Raw genomic sequence first — 17,134 nt, 5'->3', positions numbered from 1 at the left:
ACCAGGTACAGTATCTTAAAAATTGTATGAGGGCAAGGGGGCTAATGCTCTACGTCAATACTTAACACAAAAGCCAATTCATTATCTCGGTGCAAGTACTGTACCAGAGAAATGTTTCATAAAGAGTAAAGTACCCAGATGTGACAGGATGAGATGAGAGAAAATGTTCTTTGATAAGTTACAGTAATAAATTAAAACAAGAAAATATGTCAGTCTGTTTATTTTTTAGGTTAAAAGAATATATCCCGAACCTACCAGTCCTTCATGACAAGTAGAAGATAAAACTTGAGGTAACATGACTGACAGGTCAAGGAACCCCAGTCACCATCTTTGATGTGATATTGTCAGTAGGAATACTGATATTGAAATGAGTCTTGAGCTTCACTAAAGTATATTTGCCTCATTTGTCAAGTAATCTGTTTTTTTTTTTATTATAGTTGGGTGTTCTCTGCAGTGAACTCAGTATACCAATACACTGTGATGGTGCCAGGCTGATCAATGCATCGGTGGCCTTGGGAGCCAGTCCTGCTCGCATTGTCCAGGCCTGTGACTCTGTGACTCTCTGCATGGACAAAGGGCTCAGTGCACCCATGGGCTCAGTCATTGTAGGCACCAAGGAGTTCATATCAAGGTCAGTAGTATCTGCTGTTAATTGTTACCGGTATTATGGAGGTTGTTTTATATATATATATATATATATATATATATATATATATATATATATATATAAAAGTATGTACAAATTATGAATGATCATTTGCATATACAGTATAATCTGTATGCATGTACAAGTGTATATACCATTTATGGATGTGATTGTGTACTGTATATCATACATGTATACTGTATATTATATATTTACCAGTACATACATGCCATTTTTTTATGCTGTGGAGACCTGTCTTGTAGGGGCCAAGATGTTAACCCATTTAAGAGGATGTTTGAAGTAGCTTTGTCTGACCAACCCTTCCTAATGTCAACCAGTGGTCTTTCATTTGGCACAAATGCAACATTTCTGTCAGTGTTAGTTTACATGTTTTAGCTCACAAACTCTTTCTCGGTAGTCAGGATTCAGAAATATGGAACTGAAAGCATTAAACCTAGGTGAACAATCATCAACAGAGGGTTCAGTAAATTAGGCAGCACTCTACGTCCATAGGTTTTTTTTTTTTTTTTTTTTTTTTTTTTTTTTTTGGCTCCACTTGACAGGCAGTGATCTGTAGAGAAATATGCTTCATAGATCTGTATTTTTGCATGATTGCTGTACATTGACATGACATCTGTATTGGTTTGTGGGTAGAGCTGTGCGTGTGAGGAAGGTGCTGGGTGGGGGTCTGCACCAAGCAGGGATGATGGCAGCAGCTGGACTGTGGGCCCTCGACCATGTAGCCCCTCGTCTTTCGTGGGATCACACTCATGCCCGGGCTCTCGCTCAGAGTAAGCCACTAAGCCATGCATGCTTCTTTAAGATAACGTGATGGTAATTTGATATAAGTACAGTATAGTTACTCCATCCATAAGGTTGTTTTACTTACTTCTGTTTCATTATTAAGTTGTTGATTTTTTTTTTTTTTTTTTTTTTTTTTCCAAATTGGATTCTACTGTACTCCCATTGCTAGGTTGGAAAAAGTGATTGGGATGATGATAATGTACTTGTACAGATGTTTATTGACTTTCCTGTGTGTTTTTGTGCAGGTGTGTGTGAAGAACACAGCAGTGCCATCACAGTGGATCTGAAGGGTGTTCACACAAATGTGGTCCTTCTCCACTGTGACAACATCAGGGTCAACGCCAAGAAACTGTGTCAGCGCCTTGCTTGTGTAAGATCAGATTTCACTCAGGATGGAATGTCATTACTTAACATGTTTTACCATCTTAATTAACTAAGCTTCCCCCTGTTTTCTTGCCATGAAGTTGTTACTCTTGCATCTTTTGAGGACTCATTTATTGTTTATGACAGTATGGCATTTAAGCAACTTAACAGTAATTCTGCCATTGTTATTGTCATCATCATCGAATTTTTTCCCACCTAAAGATGGATTGAGGTGAAATTAAGTAACAAGAACTATCAGCAGCATACTTGATAAAAGTGGATCACATAGTAATTCACACATCATTCAAACTCCATAGAATCCAGCTTTCACCTCACCAGCCATCAGCACATATTTGTTTTACCTCTAGGTCACCTCATTATATGCTGTGCCCAGACCCATGACTGCCATTATTACAGTACGTTCCTTCTAACATGCTTTTTCCACTGTTGTACTTCAGGCATCTGATCCATGTGTGTTTTGCCACTCATTGTACATTCAGTCTTATGACATAGTATTTTTTAATTATTATTATTATTATTTCCTTTACGCTATAACTAAGAGAGTACTGTAGTAGCTATTCATTCTCACCTTAAAAGTTTGGAGAGTTTGGACAGGACACTCCTGATGGGGCAATACTGGATTGGATGATGAATGGGTAACATTACTATTTCTTTGTAACTTCGTAATCATTCTGCTTCACCAGGTGACTGATGCAGAGTCAGAAGAACTTGGAGAGCAGACAGTGGTGATGGCTCTTGCTATATCTGACACAACAGTGCGGCTGGTGACTCATGGGGATGTCAGGAAGGAGGATGTGCGAGCTACTGTAAGGAAGCTTAAGTATGTCATCAGAGAGTATGATAATATGATGTACCTTGAGTATAAGATCAGTGTCTAACCCACAGAAGGAGAATTATATTAACTGTAATGTTTTATACTCTTAATTAAGTGGGAGTTCAGGTGCCTGAGTAATATTATAAATTGGATATTTAATATCCAATGTTATTTGCAAATTGGTAAAGGTATGTAGCAACTTCACTGCCTACTCCTGTGCAACCAGCCTTATAGATCCATTGACACAGGATAGAAAGATAGTACTTTGACTGGAATTATACTTTTTTTTTTTTTTTTTTTTTTTTTTTTTTTTTAAACATAGATATAACAGTCTGAGCATGATGTGGATCCTAGTTGAGTGTTCAGTTGTGACTGGAAAGGATACAGGTCAGTGTGAAGGTTTAGCATCTTCCCAAGAATTATTTCCATTTGTGAGTATAATTCTTCCATTTCAGTAAGTCATGACACTGATGTTAGACGCATGGTACTTTTTACCAGTAGGTTTCATGTCGTACAGTAAATTAAAGAGTCATACTCTTGAATTTGTCATTTGTAAACATGGTCAACATTGATAGGATGATGAACTCCTGCTGGTATTGTAGCCCCATTTTAATCCAAGAAGATGACAGCAGCATCCCCAAGACAGATTCACCATTGATGTATATCTTGGTGAGGCATATCCTTTGACCAAAAAATTTGTGTTACAAATTTTCCTTATGACATCATCGTCCTATCCCAGTTTCCTAGGATATTGAGATGGATGTCATGTAGAACCAGGAAAAAGTAAATAAGGAGGTAGGATTGAATATCAGTGTAATACTGGGTATTGATTAAAGTCAGCCATACATCCATTCACTCATCAGTCATATCTTTGAAATTCTCTGCTCCTTCCCAAAGACTGTCTCATCCAGAATAAGCCTGTTCATGAATGCTTGTGAGTTAGGGCCAGTCTATAAGTTACCAAGTTAAGAATGAGATAGCGGGCATTATCCTGTGCATCATCTCACATATTTTATATTATTTTATTTTATTTTATTTTATTTTTTTACATTCATGCACATATTGTCTTCTTCTTCTGCCATATCACCTCCCAGTCACCCACATTTGCCTTCACTTACAACTTATTTACCACCTTGTTTATATCCCTCTGGCTATGTACAGTAGTGTAGTTCGCAACTTTCACTTAGATCCCTTATGGGAAAACTACAGTAGTTACATCCATCTTACATCAGCCCTCACATATTTCTCTGGAGCTTCACTTTGCTGCAACCACACTTGATAATATATTTATGTTTTCAGTGTTACACACCTTTTGTATATCACAAATATGGTAAAGGACTAACACGTTCTAAAGCTCCATTCTTGCATGTTTTTTTAACTGCAACTTTTCATTGTACCAGTCACTGTTTTTCCTTGTGTCTCTTTACATTCCACTTCTTTTTACATAATTACCTCTCTCTGTTTTTGCACGAAAGCAGCTGTCATTTAGCTAAGTGCTTCATTCACCTGTACGTTATTTCACTAGCTTAGATAGTGTGAGGAATGGATGGAATTTCTCTCACCTGCCATTAGTTTCCTCATACCTACATGCTCATATGTTACTGCTCACAAACATCCACAAAACATAGGACCAGTTAACAGAGTGTCACTGGATCGCATGCAGGCTACACAATTATTTGCACAGCAGATTTAAAATAGCCTTATTTTTCACTCCTCACCAGCTTCATTTTTCCCCTCACCCCCTCAAAGCCACACCATATAGAGTTCAGTAGACATTGCTACTCCTCATCTACCCATGGGTGGGAAAGGAGGTCTGGATGATGTTGATGCATATAAAGACAAGTGGATCTGGGAGGGCATTATACTGATAATTCTAAAGTCATGTTGTAGAACTTTTAAATATCAAGAAAGCATATCCAGGCTGAAAAAACATTTAGAGCTGTGTATAAGGGCTAGCAGAGTACCGTGTGAGTTATGTGTACCTCCTCTTCCAGTGCATTTTTGTATGGAGAAGAATGTGAAAACGTTATATTAAACCACAGGTACACAATCATTAAAAATTAATGAGTTTAATACAATTCATATGTTGCCAGGAAAACACTTGTTTAGACAGTTAATCCTTTTATAGCCATGTGCACTTGACAGTTTGTTCTGGCAAACAAGTGAGTAATTTTTCCAGCTGGGGGAAATACTTAGTAGTTAAGGGGTTAAAGTGTGATAATAGAATTATATTTCTTTGAAATGTTCATAATAAGAAAAGTGAATACAGTACTTTTGGAACCTCATGTGAAGAAACTTTGCATTAGTGTACAGTAATGTTGTTAAATGTGTTGTGTTATGCTGTCCATCGCTCTCTCGGATAGTAGTTAAGTTCAAAGAGAAATGCATATACAGCACGCTGTGTAGATTAGTCTTAGAAACGGGCTATACAGATTTTTTTTTTTTTTTTTTTTTTTTTTTTTTGTAAAAATCCTAGATAGTAGTTTCCATAAATGTGTAAAAAAAAAAAAAAAAAAAAAAAAAAAAGTGTCATGGTTTAGTGTGGTGTCTGTGATATAAATGCCAGTTAATCATTAAGTACAGAATTCACCTCAAGTACAAACTGTGAACAGTAAAGTTTTGTTGATTGTTATTATTTTTTTTTATCACCTGAATAGTTTTATAAAGTACTTTAGTGAGTTCCGTTTTGTTCAGTGGAAAATATTTGACTTTGTTACATTAAACTTGGTTGTGACTTGCTAAGGTATTGCACAATGATAGTGCATATTAATGGCATTATTGTCAAAAGGATTTGTCAGTAGGGAGTGGGTGGAAGCTACTCCCCAAAAGGTGACTGAAGCCTCAGATCTGGGTTCTTTGTCTGTCCATGTTGTTGTGTGGAGTGTTAGATTGTTTGAATGAAGATTGTAAAAGTAGAGAGAAAGTGAGGGTGTTCAAGTAAAGAATGTACATTGTGAAGGCATTGTGCAAGATGGGTTGAGACTAGGTCAAGTGGGTGCATGGGAAAGTGAGACAGGTATACACCAAGGCCTTGATTAACTCATTAGTTTGTAGTGCAGCCTTTATATCAAGGTAGGTGAAGCTTCCACCCTGAAAAGCAGTCAGAAACAGCTATAACATGGTTCAGGCTAGATGTAATGTTACCCCAGCTGGGTGTAATGGCATCTGTGTGTATTTTTCATCTGTGTGTTTATGTACAGTAAACAGTGTATATATATTATTTATTTCTTGTGTGTATGTTGTGTTGTATGGTATTGTTTTGTGTTTTTTGCTTGTGTGTTTATCTTGTGTTGCATGTTTGTGTACAGTACAATATTATAACATTAATATGTTGAGAAAATATTTAGATTATTTTTGGTTGCAAAGTCGTATGATAAAAGGAGTGACTTTGATCGATTGGTCAGAAGCAGTTAGGTCTTTTATCGTGATTCTCCTGTGCTTGTATAGTGCAGTCTTCATTAATGTCATAACCTACCAGAAGTAGGTAGGCATGTTACTGGAGGTCATGGTTTACTCAAACATGAATGCTTGTGGATAGAGTAAAGAGGGAGTAATTTGCCGAATGATGAAAGGTGGATGGAAAGTAATTTTGAATGTATAGTATTCTTAAATGTCGGGACCAATTGCCTAGCCCCGGGCTCCCAAGCTCCTCATGGGGCAAGGTAGGATTGGATGATGAATGGATGGATGGATGGATAGTATTACTCAGAGTACAGTACATGTATATTAAGGTGTTTGATAAATTTGAGGCAGTGACGGTGGTTCTAATTACTGCACATGAACATTATGATGATGGGTGAGAAAGAGAAGGACTGGTTTAAACCAAGCACTGAGTGAATCAGGTACATTGTCAGGTTGCATAGTGGAATTACAGTGTTCCTGGTCACCTTAATGTCCATTAATTTAGGTGGTTTCTAAATAGATCAGTATAAAGAGCCAGTGATAATGGGTAGTTAAGAGGTGATGTAAGACTTTATAAAGGCAGTGATATTGATATTTTTGGTAAGAAGGTGGTGCAAGTGATGAGTGTTTGTGTGTGTAGTGATGGTCTTGGTCTTTGTGGCTGTCTGGTGGTGGTTTTGTTGGACAAGGGTTGTGGTATTACATGTGAGGTTGTTGGTGTTGGAAATAATACTTGTAAAGGTGGTGGTATAATATATAATGCTGAAATATGAAAGCTTTCAGTGGTTTAGATGGTGCAAGTAATGGTAAGGATAGTGGCTGTGGCTATGAAGACTGTCACTGTGGTGCTGATGGTGAGGATAGTTAATGATTGTAATGAGGAGGGTGACAGAGTTAGTAGGGGTTCAGAGTTGATGATGGAGTGTATATTGCCAAAAGCAAAAATTTATAGTAAAGGAGTTATGTTTTTTTAACCAATAAAAGTAAGTTATAATAAGCTGAAATTATGCTGTATATTTCATAACATTATGATCATTATTTTTGCACGGTATACAGTATTTGTGGACAGTAATATCAAGCCACTTTCTAGTCAGTTAGTTATGAAGTTTGCTTACTCAGTAAAGTTTGACAGCTCACATCACTGGGTTTAGAAAGTCATTGCTCACTCTCATGCTACAGTTGTATTGGAATGAATAATCATTTATGTTCATGGGTGCAGGCTACCTATCTATCTATCTGTCTGTCAGTATATCTGTCTGTCTGTCTTTGTCTATACAGTATCTGTCTCTGTCTATCTTTATCTGTATGTATATATTTGTATGTATAATATATGATATATGCATGCTTACAAATGAAATTATACTACCCATCCAGATTTTTGTGCCTATTCTGGCAAATGGTGTATCCAGCCGGATAGTAAAATATACTATACTCTCCAGTGCAGCCCTAATGGCAGTTCAGGATTCCCCAGCAATGCAAGGTAAGCATATCTAAATCAAGTTAGAGCACAGAACTGCTTTTTATATTATTTCATTCTTTCCATGACTATTTTTCAGTCTGCTCATGGGGATTAGTAGTCATTTTGCAGTACATGATATAGGTCACATGTAATACAAAGATTCAAAAATTATTATTTCTGCTAGTACAAGTATTTTATGAACATAAATACTGTGGCATTGGTAGTGTGAGCTGCAAATGAGAAATACCAAGTAAATTGTTATCATCATCATCATCATCATCAATTTAATTTTACATTTGTTTTCCACATAGCATGAGTAAGATTGGTTCATCTATTATCCCTCTTTCACTTTGTACTGTTTCAGCTTGCTTGTAATACTTCTATATCTAAGGAGAAGAACCACAAAAGACATGCAGTGCTTGGGGGGAAATGCAGTTGTGGTGTAAATTTACATAAAATTTATTGTAACACTTAAGCTATCACTCCTTCATTATACACTTGATGCTCTGATTTAAATTTATAGAGACAGGATAAGTCTTCTAATGATGGATAAACAAATGATGTGATGTCTACACCACATACCAGTCACATAAAGGCAACTTTTTATGCCATATTGTTCAGGTTGTGAACAGCCTGTAATCATAGCGGTATTAACAGTATTTAGTGGTTAGCGCAGGTAGCCAGATTTTGGCCATCACCTTGCAACCTATGCAAACCAGCTTATCCAGTTACATGGTATTCAGCTTTACAGTATACCCTTAATATCATCATGTACCTGTACTATTGCTGAATACTGTGCATATATTTGATATGTCAGTGATTTTTTTTTCTTTTTTAGGTTTCATGTAAATAAAATTGCACTATAGTCTCTTGTACAGTAAGTGACAGCATTTTTTAAGTGATCACTATAATTTGGGGGGGGGAAAGTGTGTCATTTCTCTTAAATACTGAAGTGACTTCTAACAATTTTGTTTGCACTGAGTTATGGGACATGGCAGACCAGGTAGAAATGAAATAAAGCTCTCACATGGATCTAACTGGTGTAACCTTACACTACTGACCCAAATCAACCCATTCTGGATTGAAGCTATCTGGAATTAACCTGGCCACTGTGGTTTTCATGTAGCTTTTGTCAGGTTTGGCCAGATACACTTCCCAGGTTGTGCCAAATTCTGCTAGTGTCTGCCGACACGCTCCGCATGGCCCAACAAACTTCTCCCCCATTTCTGCAGTGATAGCGATGGCACGGAACTTTCTATATCCATCAGCTACAGCTCGGCACACAGTTGCCCTCTCTGCGCAGACTGTTAACCCGTATGACACATTCTCCACATTGCACCCAGTGATGATATTGCCAGAGTCTGTGAGTAGTGCTGCACCAACTGGAAACTTGCTGTAAGGGCTGTAAGAGTTCTTGCGGGCAGCCAGGCTTGCATCTATCAGCTTCTCAACCTCCTCATCTGTGGGGAAGTCAGATGAATGCAGTCAGAGATATGAGTTATGTTGCAGAAAATTCTTGCATTCTAAAATAAAAACACAATAACAAGATGCATGTTTATAGCATTTATCGTATCATTTATAAAGGCTTGAACATGCTTGCATGTGTTGGCCTTGGTCACCTAACAGTGGCTGTCCATGCTGCTCAGTTTCTGGCAGCCTCTCTATTCAGTCCCTTATCCCTGAAGTCACAGTATGACCGTATCCTAGGTCCCCCCCCCCCACCTGTCACTCGCAAGCCTGCCATGTGTGTGTGCGCATATTAACTACAGAATCATTATAATTGTCATCATCATCATGGTTAGTCCTGATTCCCACCTAAACGATGGGGTGCGGTAAGATGTGAAAAGTGGGGGTGCCGACCATCCACAATGTCATGCAGTGTGACCAGTACAGTATGTTCCTCTGCATTGAATGACAACCCATGTTGTTTCTTGTGCTCTGTATGATGAAACTGCACTGTTTAATACACTTGGGTTGTTAACCATGTAACTTATCCCAGGGGCAAGGAAAAAAAAAGAATACATCCCTTCTGCTCCCTGCATGTCAGGAAGGCTAAAAGGGATAGAAACTTGCAGACCAAGTATCCCAGTAGCCTCTAAATTTTAGTAGTCCTAAAAATGGTTTTGATGGTCTACTGAAATATTTCAGGAATTTGCAAGATGACTAATCCTCTCAGTAAAGCACCTGCGATTTGTTAATTGCGTATATCGGGTAAGTTTTATTCCCAGTTTATGTTAATTGCTCATATTAGCTGAGTTTCATTCACACTTTAAATGTTGCTGTAATTTTGGTCAAATATGAGTTAGGCAGATGTATGTGATACCTGTGCATATATTGGATGGTGCAGATGTGCTGAAACTAATACGGTACACTCTGAAAAATCTGAAAGGTTATGAAAGTGTGGTGTGTGATGGTTGTGGTAGGTGAGGGTGTTGGTATGGTGATAGGTGAGGGTATGGTTGTGTTGGTAGGTGTGGGTGTAGATTTGGTGATATATGAAATTAAGTGAGGTATAGCGGAGTGTTGTGTGTGTGTATGTGTGTGTGTTTTAGTGGGCGTAGGTGGGTATCAGTGGCTGTAGGCGGTATATCAGTGCATGTAGTTGGGTATCAGTGCTTGTAGGTGGGTATCTGTACGTGTAGGTAAATATCAGTGAGTGTAGCCTAGGTGGGTTTATCTGGGTATAGGTGGATGTGCAGGTGTGTGTGGATGGTCTGCATGTGAGGCCGAATGTAAGGTTTAAGAGAGAGAGAATATAACAATAGCTCCCCAGAGAGAGAGAGAGAATCAAAACAATAGCTCCCCAGTATTGTATCATCCATCAACGTAAACCCAGCGGACGGACATTCCACTGTGGCGATGTGTAGGAGGGGAAACACCACCAGCCCGCCTTGAATACAGGTTACGTCTCTCACTTTTTTTTTTTTTTTTCCTACGCGATTTTTGTAACTTGGACCTTTTTTATATGTAGCTTCACCATTTCGAAGTCTCTTCAGTGCTTAATAAGATTGTTTGGTCGTAGCATCAAAAAAAAAAAAAAAAAAAAAAAAAATGAAGTATTGTATTTGAATGGCAGGGTTTTTACTCTTGACCACATTGAGTTACACTGGTGAGAGAGTTATACAGTATTTATGTTCTGAATAAAATTGTCTGCTGTCAGTAATAATAATAATAACAACAACAACGTTGAGTCCATACACGTTAAGAGATTCCATTGTAGTTATACAGTAAATTAGACGCACAAACATACGCTTAGATAACATGCACTGTACATTTGTACATTTAATGCAAGCACTGCACGTTTAATCTCTCGTACATGGGGAGAAACAAGCCCAAAGAAGCATACGTATACATGAATAGTAGTCACAAACGCGCATTGTTCATACATTCCTGTTCTGAACGTTTAAAGTTACGTACTTGGAAAAACCACATACAGAAGCGCACACGTACTGTACATGGATAATATGTCGGAGGCTACTTATGTTCCGAGTCACATATAGACAAGCGTACACATACCGACATTAATTTTAACCGCATACAGACAGACAACCATCCATCCATCCATCCATGTATACATACATACTGTACATATTTAACTACATACACAGAGATTTAACCACATTTACACCACACCCAGACACAAACCTACAGTACATGGTGACAAAGATACATAGTTGCGGTGCACACTTTACCACACCTTCACCTCCGTACTCAAATCAACACAAGCCTGGGAATCAAAGTCTTAAGATTTCTGATAAGGGGGAGGGGGATTGGATGCTGATTAAATAAAGCTTCCGTTGATTCCTTTTATCCTGGCGGGGAAAGAAATTGTGTGTGTGTGTGTGTGTGTGTGTGTGTGTGAAGGCTTTAAATTGTCTCCCTCCCTGTTCTCTCTCCTGCCGTGCTACACTTGTTTCTGGTCTTCCTTCTTGGCCTTAGTCTTGACTTTGGTTTATAATTATGAACAAATAGAGCTAACAGTTTAAAATATTCTGTTCTACATTTGTCGCAAGTGGAGGACACTGCCCAGGAATTATTATTATTATTATTAGTATTAGCAGAAGCATTAATAGTAGTAGTAGTAGCAGTAATGGTTGTCGCCTCTGCCTTGTCGAAGGTACAGTCCAACCGATTGCGGAAGTGGTGAGTACTTTAAATTGACTCATCGCACAAAGACAAATCACTCAGCCAGATAAGTGTGATTTTGACCAAGCCTACACTACCTGATTATACAGAATTTACTACACTTGAAGCATAAGTAGACTTAAAGAATCAATGGCACATATAAATGATGGTAAACGCATTCCTCGACCGTCTTACCTGCGTCGCGGCGTGGGGGGGAGGGAAGGAAATCGAAATGACCAGTGATTTTCAGACTTCCATTAATTCCAGAGTACACCCAGTAAAATCGACCGAAGTAACTTGCATCTTATGGACTGGGTTAAAGTATTTTTATTTTGAGGGGGAGAAAATAACGCCAAACCAAGTAGTATACCATTTGTATCCTGTTAACATTATCATAATGAACAATTTTGATCAAGAAAAGCTTCCTATAGCCATTGCTTACTAGAAGCCGAGCTATAAAGGGACGTTGTGGTCAAGGTCAGCGATCTTGTGCATGCCACCTTAGGTCGCCACAGTCTATAAGTTCACCAAGTTTGGTAGCTCTAGGCCCTTCAGGGAAATTAGGGGACATCTGGAATATCCAGTAAAGTCCCAATTTTGACTCCAGACGATCTCAGAGAATAATCAACCGATTGGAATCATAAGCCTCTCCGTATTGCGACCGCCGTAAGGCAGTATTGTAAAATTTCAGCGTCCTAGTTTAAGCGGCTCTTGATAGGCTAGCGTGGCTTAATCTCTTTTCTGTGTTCCGGATAATGTCCGGATTCAGTTGACAGATTTCCACCATATTTGGCCGAAACTCAGCTGCCCGAGTAAGTTGACCAAATTTGAAAGCTTTAGGCAAATTACCCTTTTAAATGTGGCAGTATTGTAATTACTACTACTACTACTGCTAGTACTACTACTGCTACTACTACTACTGCTACTACTAGTATACTACTAATAACAACAACACCTGAATAATACGGTGCAATTTCCCATCAGGGATGTGGGGTTTTAATAATAATCCTGTAGCACACTAAGCCTCTTGCAGACTCATTAACTAACACAGGAACATTTTTGTCCGCCTCACACAAATTCTTTACGGGTAGGAAGGTTAGCCAGGAATATGTTGGCTTCAGTTGGCGGCCGTCTATAAATAAACGGTATTGTGCTTTACATAAGTTATTGCTCCTTTGCACCCCCGCACAGTACCCAGATACACACACTTCCTCCTCAATATAGTAAAAAGTTTTCGTTTCTGTCACTCTGTCTCTGTCTCTGTCTCTCTATGATTCACGGTAACTAACAGAAAAAAAAAATGCATATTAAAGTTCAATATGTTACTTACAAAGCTAATTTTCCAGTTTTCCCCAGATTTAGAATACCACTACTTATGAATTTTTAGTTACTAGGAGAACATTACCTACTGTATTTAGATATTTTTCTGACGGGGTAGTTAAATATACTCTTGATCTTAAATAGGCTTAAAATTGACATCTTAATCGAAGCTGTAACGAGATTGATATTATGGTACTAGTCACGATGAAGTGCTGTGGATAGCCTATTGTTGTAGAGTTGCCGTATTGTCATATTCTGCCATTGACCCAACTATGCACAGTAGAATATGGCCCTAGTCACGAGGAAGTGCATCTTATTTTTTTTCTTACCCTTCCCGTCCCAGCAAATTATCCATCCATACACCTGGAGAGAGAGAGAGAGAGGTTCGTATTCTAGGCGTAGACTTCTTATAACCTCTTCCTAAGTGATTTATTCAGTATATTTACACGGGATTAGTGTGTTGGGTGCTACTTGCGTCGCTTTAATATCGACATAGTTTGCATCTATTACGAGAGAATGTTGAGGTGTTATGTGTAGAATAAATCGCTACGGAAAAGGTGTTACGGACTCCCCAGATCACTTAAAATACAGCCCAGCGTCAGACCATATAAGACCATGTATTTTACCGCCGCTGAAGAATCATTTGTTGACATTCCTCCTGGTGACGAAATATTAGTTCCCGTGACAGCGCCCTGATATGAGAGAGAGAGAGCGAGAGAGACGGGTGGGGTGATAGATGCTATATCTTCCATCGTTTATGTCACATAACTGAGAAGAGGAAGTTGGTATTACCTTTTTTTCTTCCTGTAAGACACATTACTATATATATATATATATATATATATATATATATATATATATATATATTGCATTACAGTTGGATATTAACCTTTGTGGTAGTTGAGGCACTGAATTTATGCGTCTGGCTAGCGTCAGTCAATATTTGGCGAAGGAGAACTCTTCCCAGTGTTAGTTTAAGGTTAACAGAAAAAATAGTTATAATCACTGTCTTCTAGAAAATAAATGGAATATTAACCTTTCCGGGAGTGATGTGGCACTTAAGTTTTGGCAATGTACTTTTTTTTTCCAGGCGTTAAAAGACGTCCAGGTATACGCGTTTTTTTTTTCTTTTTTCACCACAAGCATGGCAGACTCGGTACAATATCACTCACCGTTCAGTAGTTTCTGGATCTCTGCCGTTGTACCATTCACGGAGGGACCCACTTGTTCCACTAGGGTCTGAGCCATGGTGGGCGTAATGGTTGGCAGTGGCCCTTGTTAGCGGGTACCTTGTTGCGGTGGAGGTGCAAGGTATATGGGAGTAATTTTAGCTGGACCGTGGTATTGAAGTGAGATTAATTTTTCACCAGGGGAGATGTGTCAGCAATGAAACGTTTCTTGATAGACAAATGTTAATAACGTTGGGAATTAATTTGTATATATTTCTAAGGTTGCGGTAACTGTCTTATTAGTAAAGTAACATTGGCAGACTAGTAATAATGGTGTAGGTACTGTATTGCGGTAGTTGTGGTGGACAGGGTCTGTTATGGTAGAGGGACGCGTGCTGTGGTGGTGGTGATGTGAACCGTGTCACCTCACTGCTGACTCTCACACCACACTGAGGCACCACCACCACTTCCCCCTCCACATATCACGTACCCCAACCCCCACTACTACCACAGCTCCCCCCCCCCACCAACTACCACGACATCCCCCACCCACTACCACTACCTCCTCTACCCATTACCACTACTTCCGCCGCCCACTACCATACTTCCCCCACCCATTACCACAACCCCCCTAATCCACCCACTATCCTTGCCACTCATCATTTATAGTACTAACAGCACCATTGACACGACTATTACTACCACCACCACCACCACTTCCCTCTCCCCCCCCATCCCCCACCACCACCACTCTCATCCCCCCGCCATCCCCCCAACTTTCCAACTTCCCACTCCACCAACCAGTCTCTCATACCCCCACCACGTCTCCACTTCCCTTCCCATTCATCGTCTTCTCCCCCACCACAACTCTCCTTCACTTATCTCTCCACCTACCACTCCTCCACTTCCTGTCCACCACCACCACAACACTTCCCAACCTCCTGCCCACCACCATCACTCTCCCACTTCTGTCTATCAACTACAACCACCACCACCACCATCACTCTCCCACTTTTGTCTTTTCAACCACCACCACCACTCCCACTTCCGGCTCCACCCACCACCGTCATTATCTACTCCACTACTAATCCACCACCCCTATTAACCCCTTCAGCCCGAGGACGTTATTCAAGGTCAGTTATGCGAATCCACTGAGTATAAGACGTCAATTCTTTTTTTCCCCCTTTATTTTCGTCCTTTTGCGGCTGTTAATCCCCGCCGCTCGGCACAACAAGGCAGTACTCTGGCCTTTCATTATTTCCATAGCACTTCTTCGTGACTGGCACCATATTCTAGTGTTAATCTCCTTTGTTACAGCACAGCATTCAGGATGGAGAGATGGCAGCACTACGCCTCTACCCTTTTTACTCTAACTTGGCCTAAAACTGCCATCTCTCCATCTCGAGCTGTAAGAAGGAATAAACAGCAGAATATGAAGCTAGTCACGAAGAAGTGCCATAGGAAGGACGCAGAGCCATAGTACAGTATTGTCCTAGTCTGAAAAAGGAAAAAGAATCTGGGCCAAGTTAAGGTGAGAAGACTATAGGTAAAGAAAACAGGATATGATTAGGATAGAGATAGCCTTCAGTGACTCATGTGTGTGTGTGTGTGTGTGTGTGTGTGTGTGTGTGTGTGTGTGTGTGTGTGTGTGTGTGTGTGATTAGGATAGAGATAGCCTTCAGTGACTCGTGTGTGTGTGTGTGTGTGTGTGTGTGTGTGTGTGTGTGTGTAAGCTGAAAAAAAAAAGCCGGGAGAGAGCAAGAAAAAATAACGTAGACCCTTCATTGTTTCAGAGGTTAATTAGATAACTTACATCAACAGTCAGATCATCGTCCATTTAATTGCAAACTGTACTCATTTCACCCCAACATGGCCTAAATACTCTTTTCACCTTAACTTAGCCTAAAATCGCCATGCTTTTGTCTTTACTGAGTTGTACCAGTAGCTTAACTCTTCAATTATGGTACATGTCACGAAGAAGTGGTGTGAAAAGGATGTAGTGCAGTAGTAGTAGTCTTCCGTTCAGCTACGTGAAATTAAAAGCTTAAGGACGAAAATTTTAGCCATACTAACGTGGAAGGAGTATAGGCGAGGCGCAATACTGACCTGCGTGAAATATACAGGCAAGGGACGAACATCTTGGCCATATTAATGTGAAAGGAGTGTAGGTGAGGCTCATCGGATCCCCATACAGACTTCCGCGTTCCTTGGGCTAACACGGGACGAATCAATAATGGTCTGGTGTTACGGCTGCACCATCGCACAAGGACGTCTTCCAGATTTACTCAAACGTGTTCACCTCTACTTTGAGATTCCTGGCTTACACACACACACACACACACACACACACACACACACAATCTCTCTCTCTCTATCTAATCTGCATATCGGAGGGTAAATGGTGACTGCTTGGCTTATCCGTCAAAAGATTTGGTACCTTGTGATAAGTAATCTGGGAGGAAGCTACGTCGAGAGAGAGAGAGAGGGTGCATTAACAGAGATGGAATGCTGGAGTATTGCAAACTTCCCTGTGTGTCCTACACCCTCTGTTTACCTTCACACACACACACACACACACACACACACACACACACACACACACACACACACACACACACACACACACACACACACACACACACACACACACACACACACACACACACAATGCCCATGCAAGTACGTACTCCCCCCCTAAGTTCTGAACAGCCAAGGTGAACAGGATAGCACACACACACACACACACACACACACACACACACACACACACACACACACACACACACACACACACACACACACACACACACACACACACACACACACACACACACACACACACACACACAGGTAACGGGGTTCATGTTTTCATTAGTAATACAAGTGCATGTAGGGTATCAGTAGCATCACACGGACTCAGGTAGCAGGGGACAACAGGTGATCTCATTAATAAACACACGTATCATCCGCATAAAGTACACAAACACGCGCTCGCTGTGTTCATAATATTT

General features: G+C 39.9%; 2 protein-coding genes across 2 annotated transcripts in view; one reads left to right on the top strand and one right to left on the bottom strand.

Moving 5' to 3' along the window:
• Positions 1 to 2,869, top strand: part of LOC145403668 (uncharacterized) — an 8,402-nt gene extending 5,533 nt beyond the window's left edge. Inside the window, exons 7-10 of the mRNA XM_080275359.1 lie at positions 438 to 631; positions 1,301 to 1,437; positions 1,696 to 1,820; positions 2,518 to 2,869. Of these exons, the coding sequence (XP_080131485.1) occupies positions 438 to 631; positions 1,301 to 1,437; positions 1,696 to 1,820; positions 2,518 to 2,712 (651 nt within the window). The 3' untranslated portion in view covers positions 2,713 to 2,869. The remainder of the gene's footprint in view (positions 1 to 437; positions 632 to 1,300; positions 1,438 to 1,695; positions 1,821 to 2,517) is intronic.
• Positions 2,870 to 8,054: 5,185 nt separating this feature from the next.
• Positions 8,055 to 14,426, bottom strand: LOC145403667 (cytidine deaminase-like). The gene is made up of 2 exons (XM_080275358.1): positions 14,127 to 14,426; positions 8,055 to 8,969 (listed from the first exon to the last, which is right to left on the bottom strand). Exons 1-2 carry the CDS (start codon positions 14,200 to 14,202, stop codon positions 8,563 to 8,565), a joined length of 483 nt encoding a protein of 160 aa, XP_080131484.1. The 5' UTR covers positions 14,203 to 14,426; the 3' UTR covers positions 8,055 to 8,562.
• Between the last annotated feature and the right edge of the window lie 2,708 nt (positions 14,427 to 17,134).

This window comes from Coenobita brevimanus, chromosome 61 (assembly GCF_032717465.1).
Source record: "Coenobita brevimanus isolate Jiangsu-jjx chromosome 61, ASM3271746v2, whole genome shotgun sequence".
NCBI classification, from domain to species: Eukaryota; Metazoa; Arthropoda; class Malacostraca; order Decapoda; family Coenobitidae; genus Coenobita; species Coenobita brevimanus.
The sequence above is the reverse complement of the archived record's forward strand: the minus strand, read 5'-3'. Positions and strand labels throughout refer to the sequence as shown.

Bases quoted from the DNA above. Each gene is read 5' to 3' on its own strand.
- LOC145403667 (XM_080275358.1), bottom strand. From the start codon at position 14,202: ATGGCTCAGACCCTAGTGGAACAAGTGGGTCCCTCCGTGAATGGTACA. The intron at 8,970-14,126 runs GTGAGTGATATT...ACTTCCCCACAG, and splicing joins GATCCAGAAACTACTGAACG to ATGAGGAGGTTGAGAAGCTG.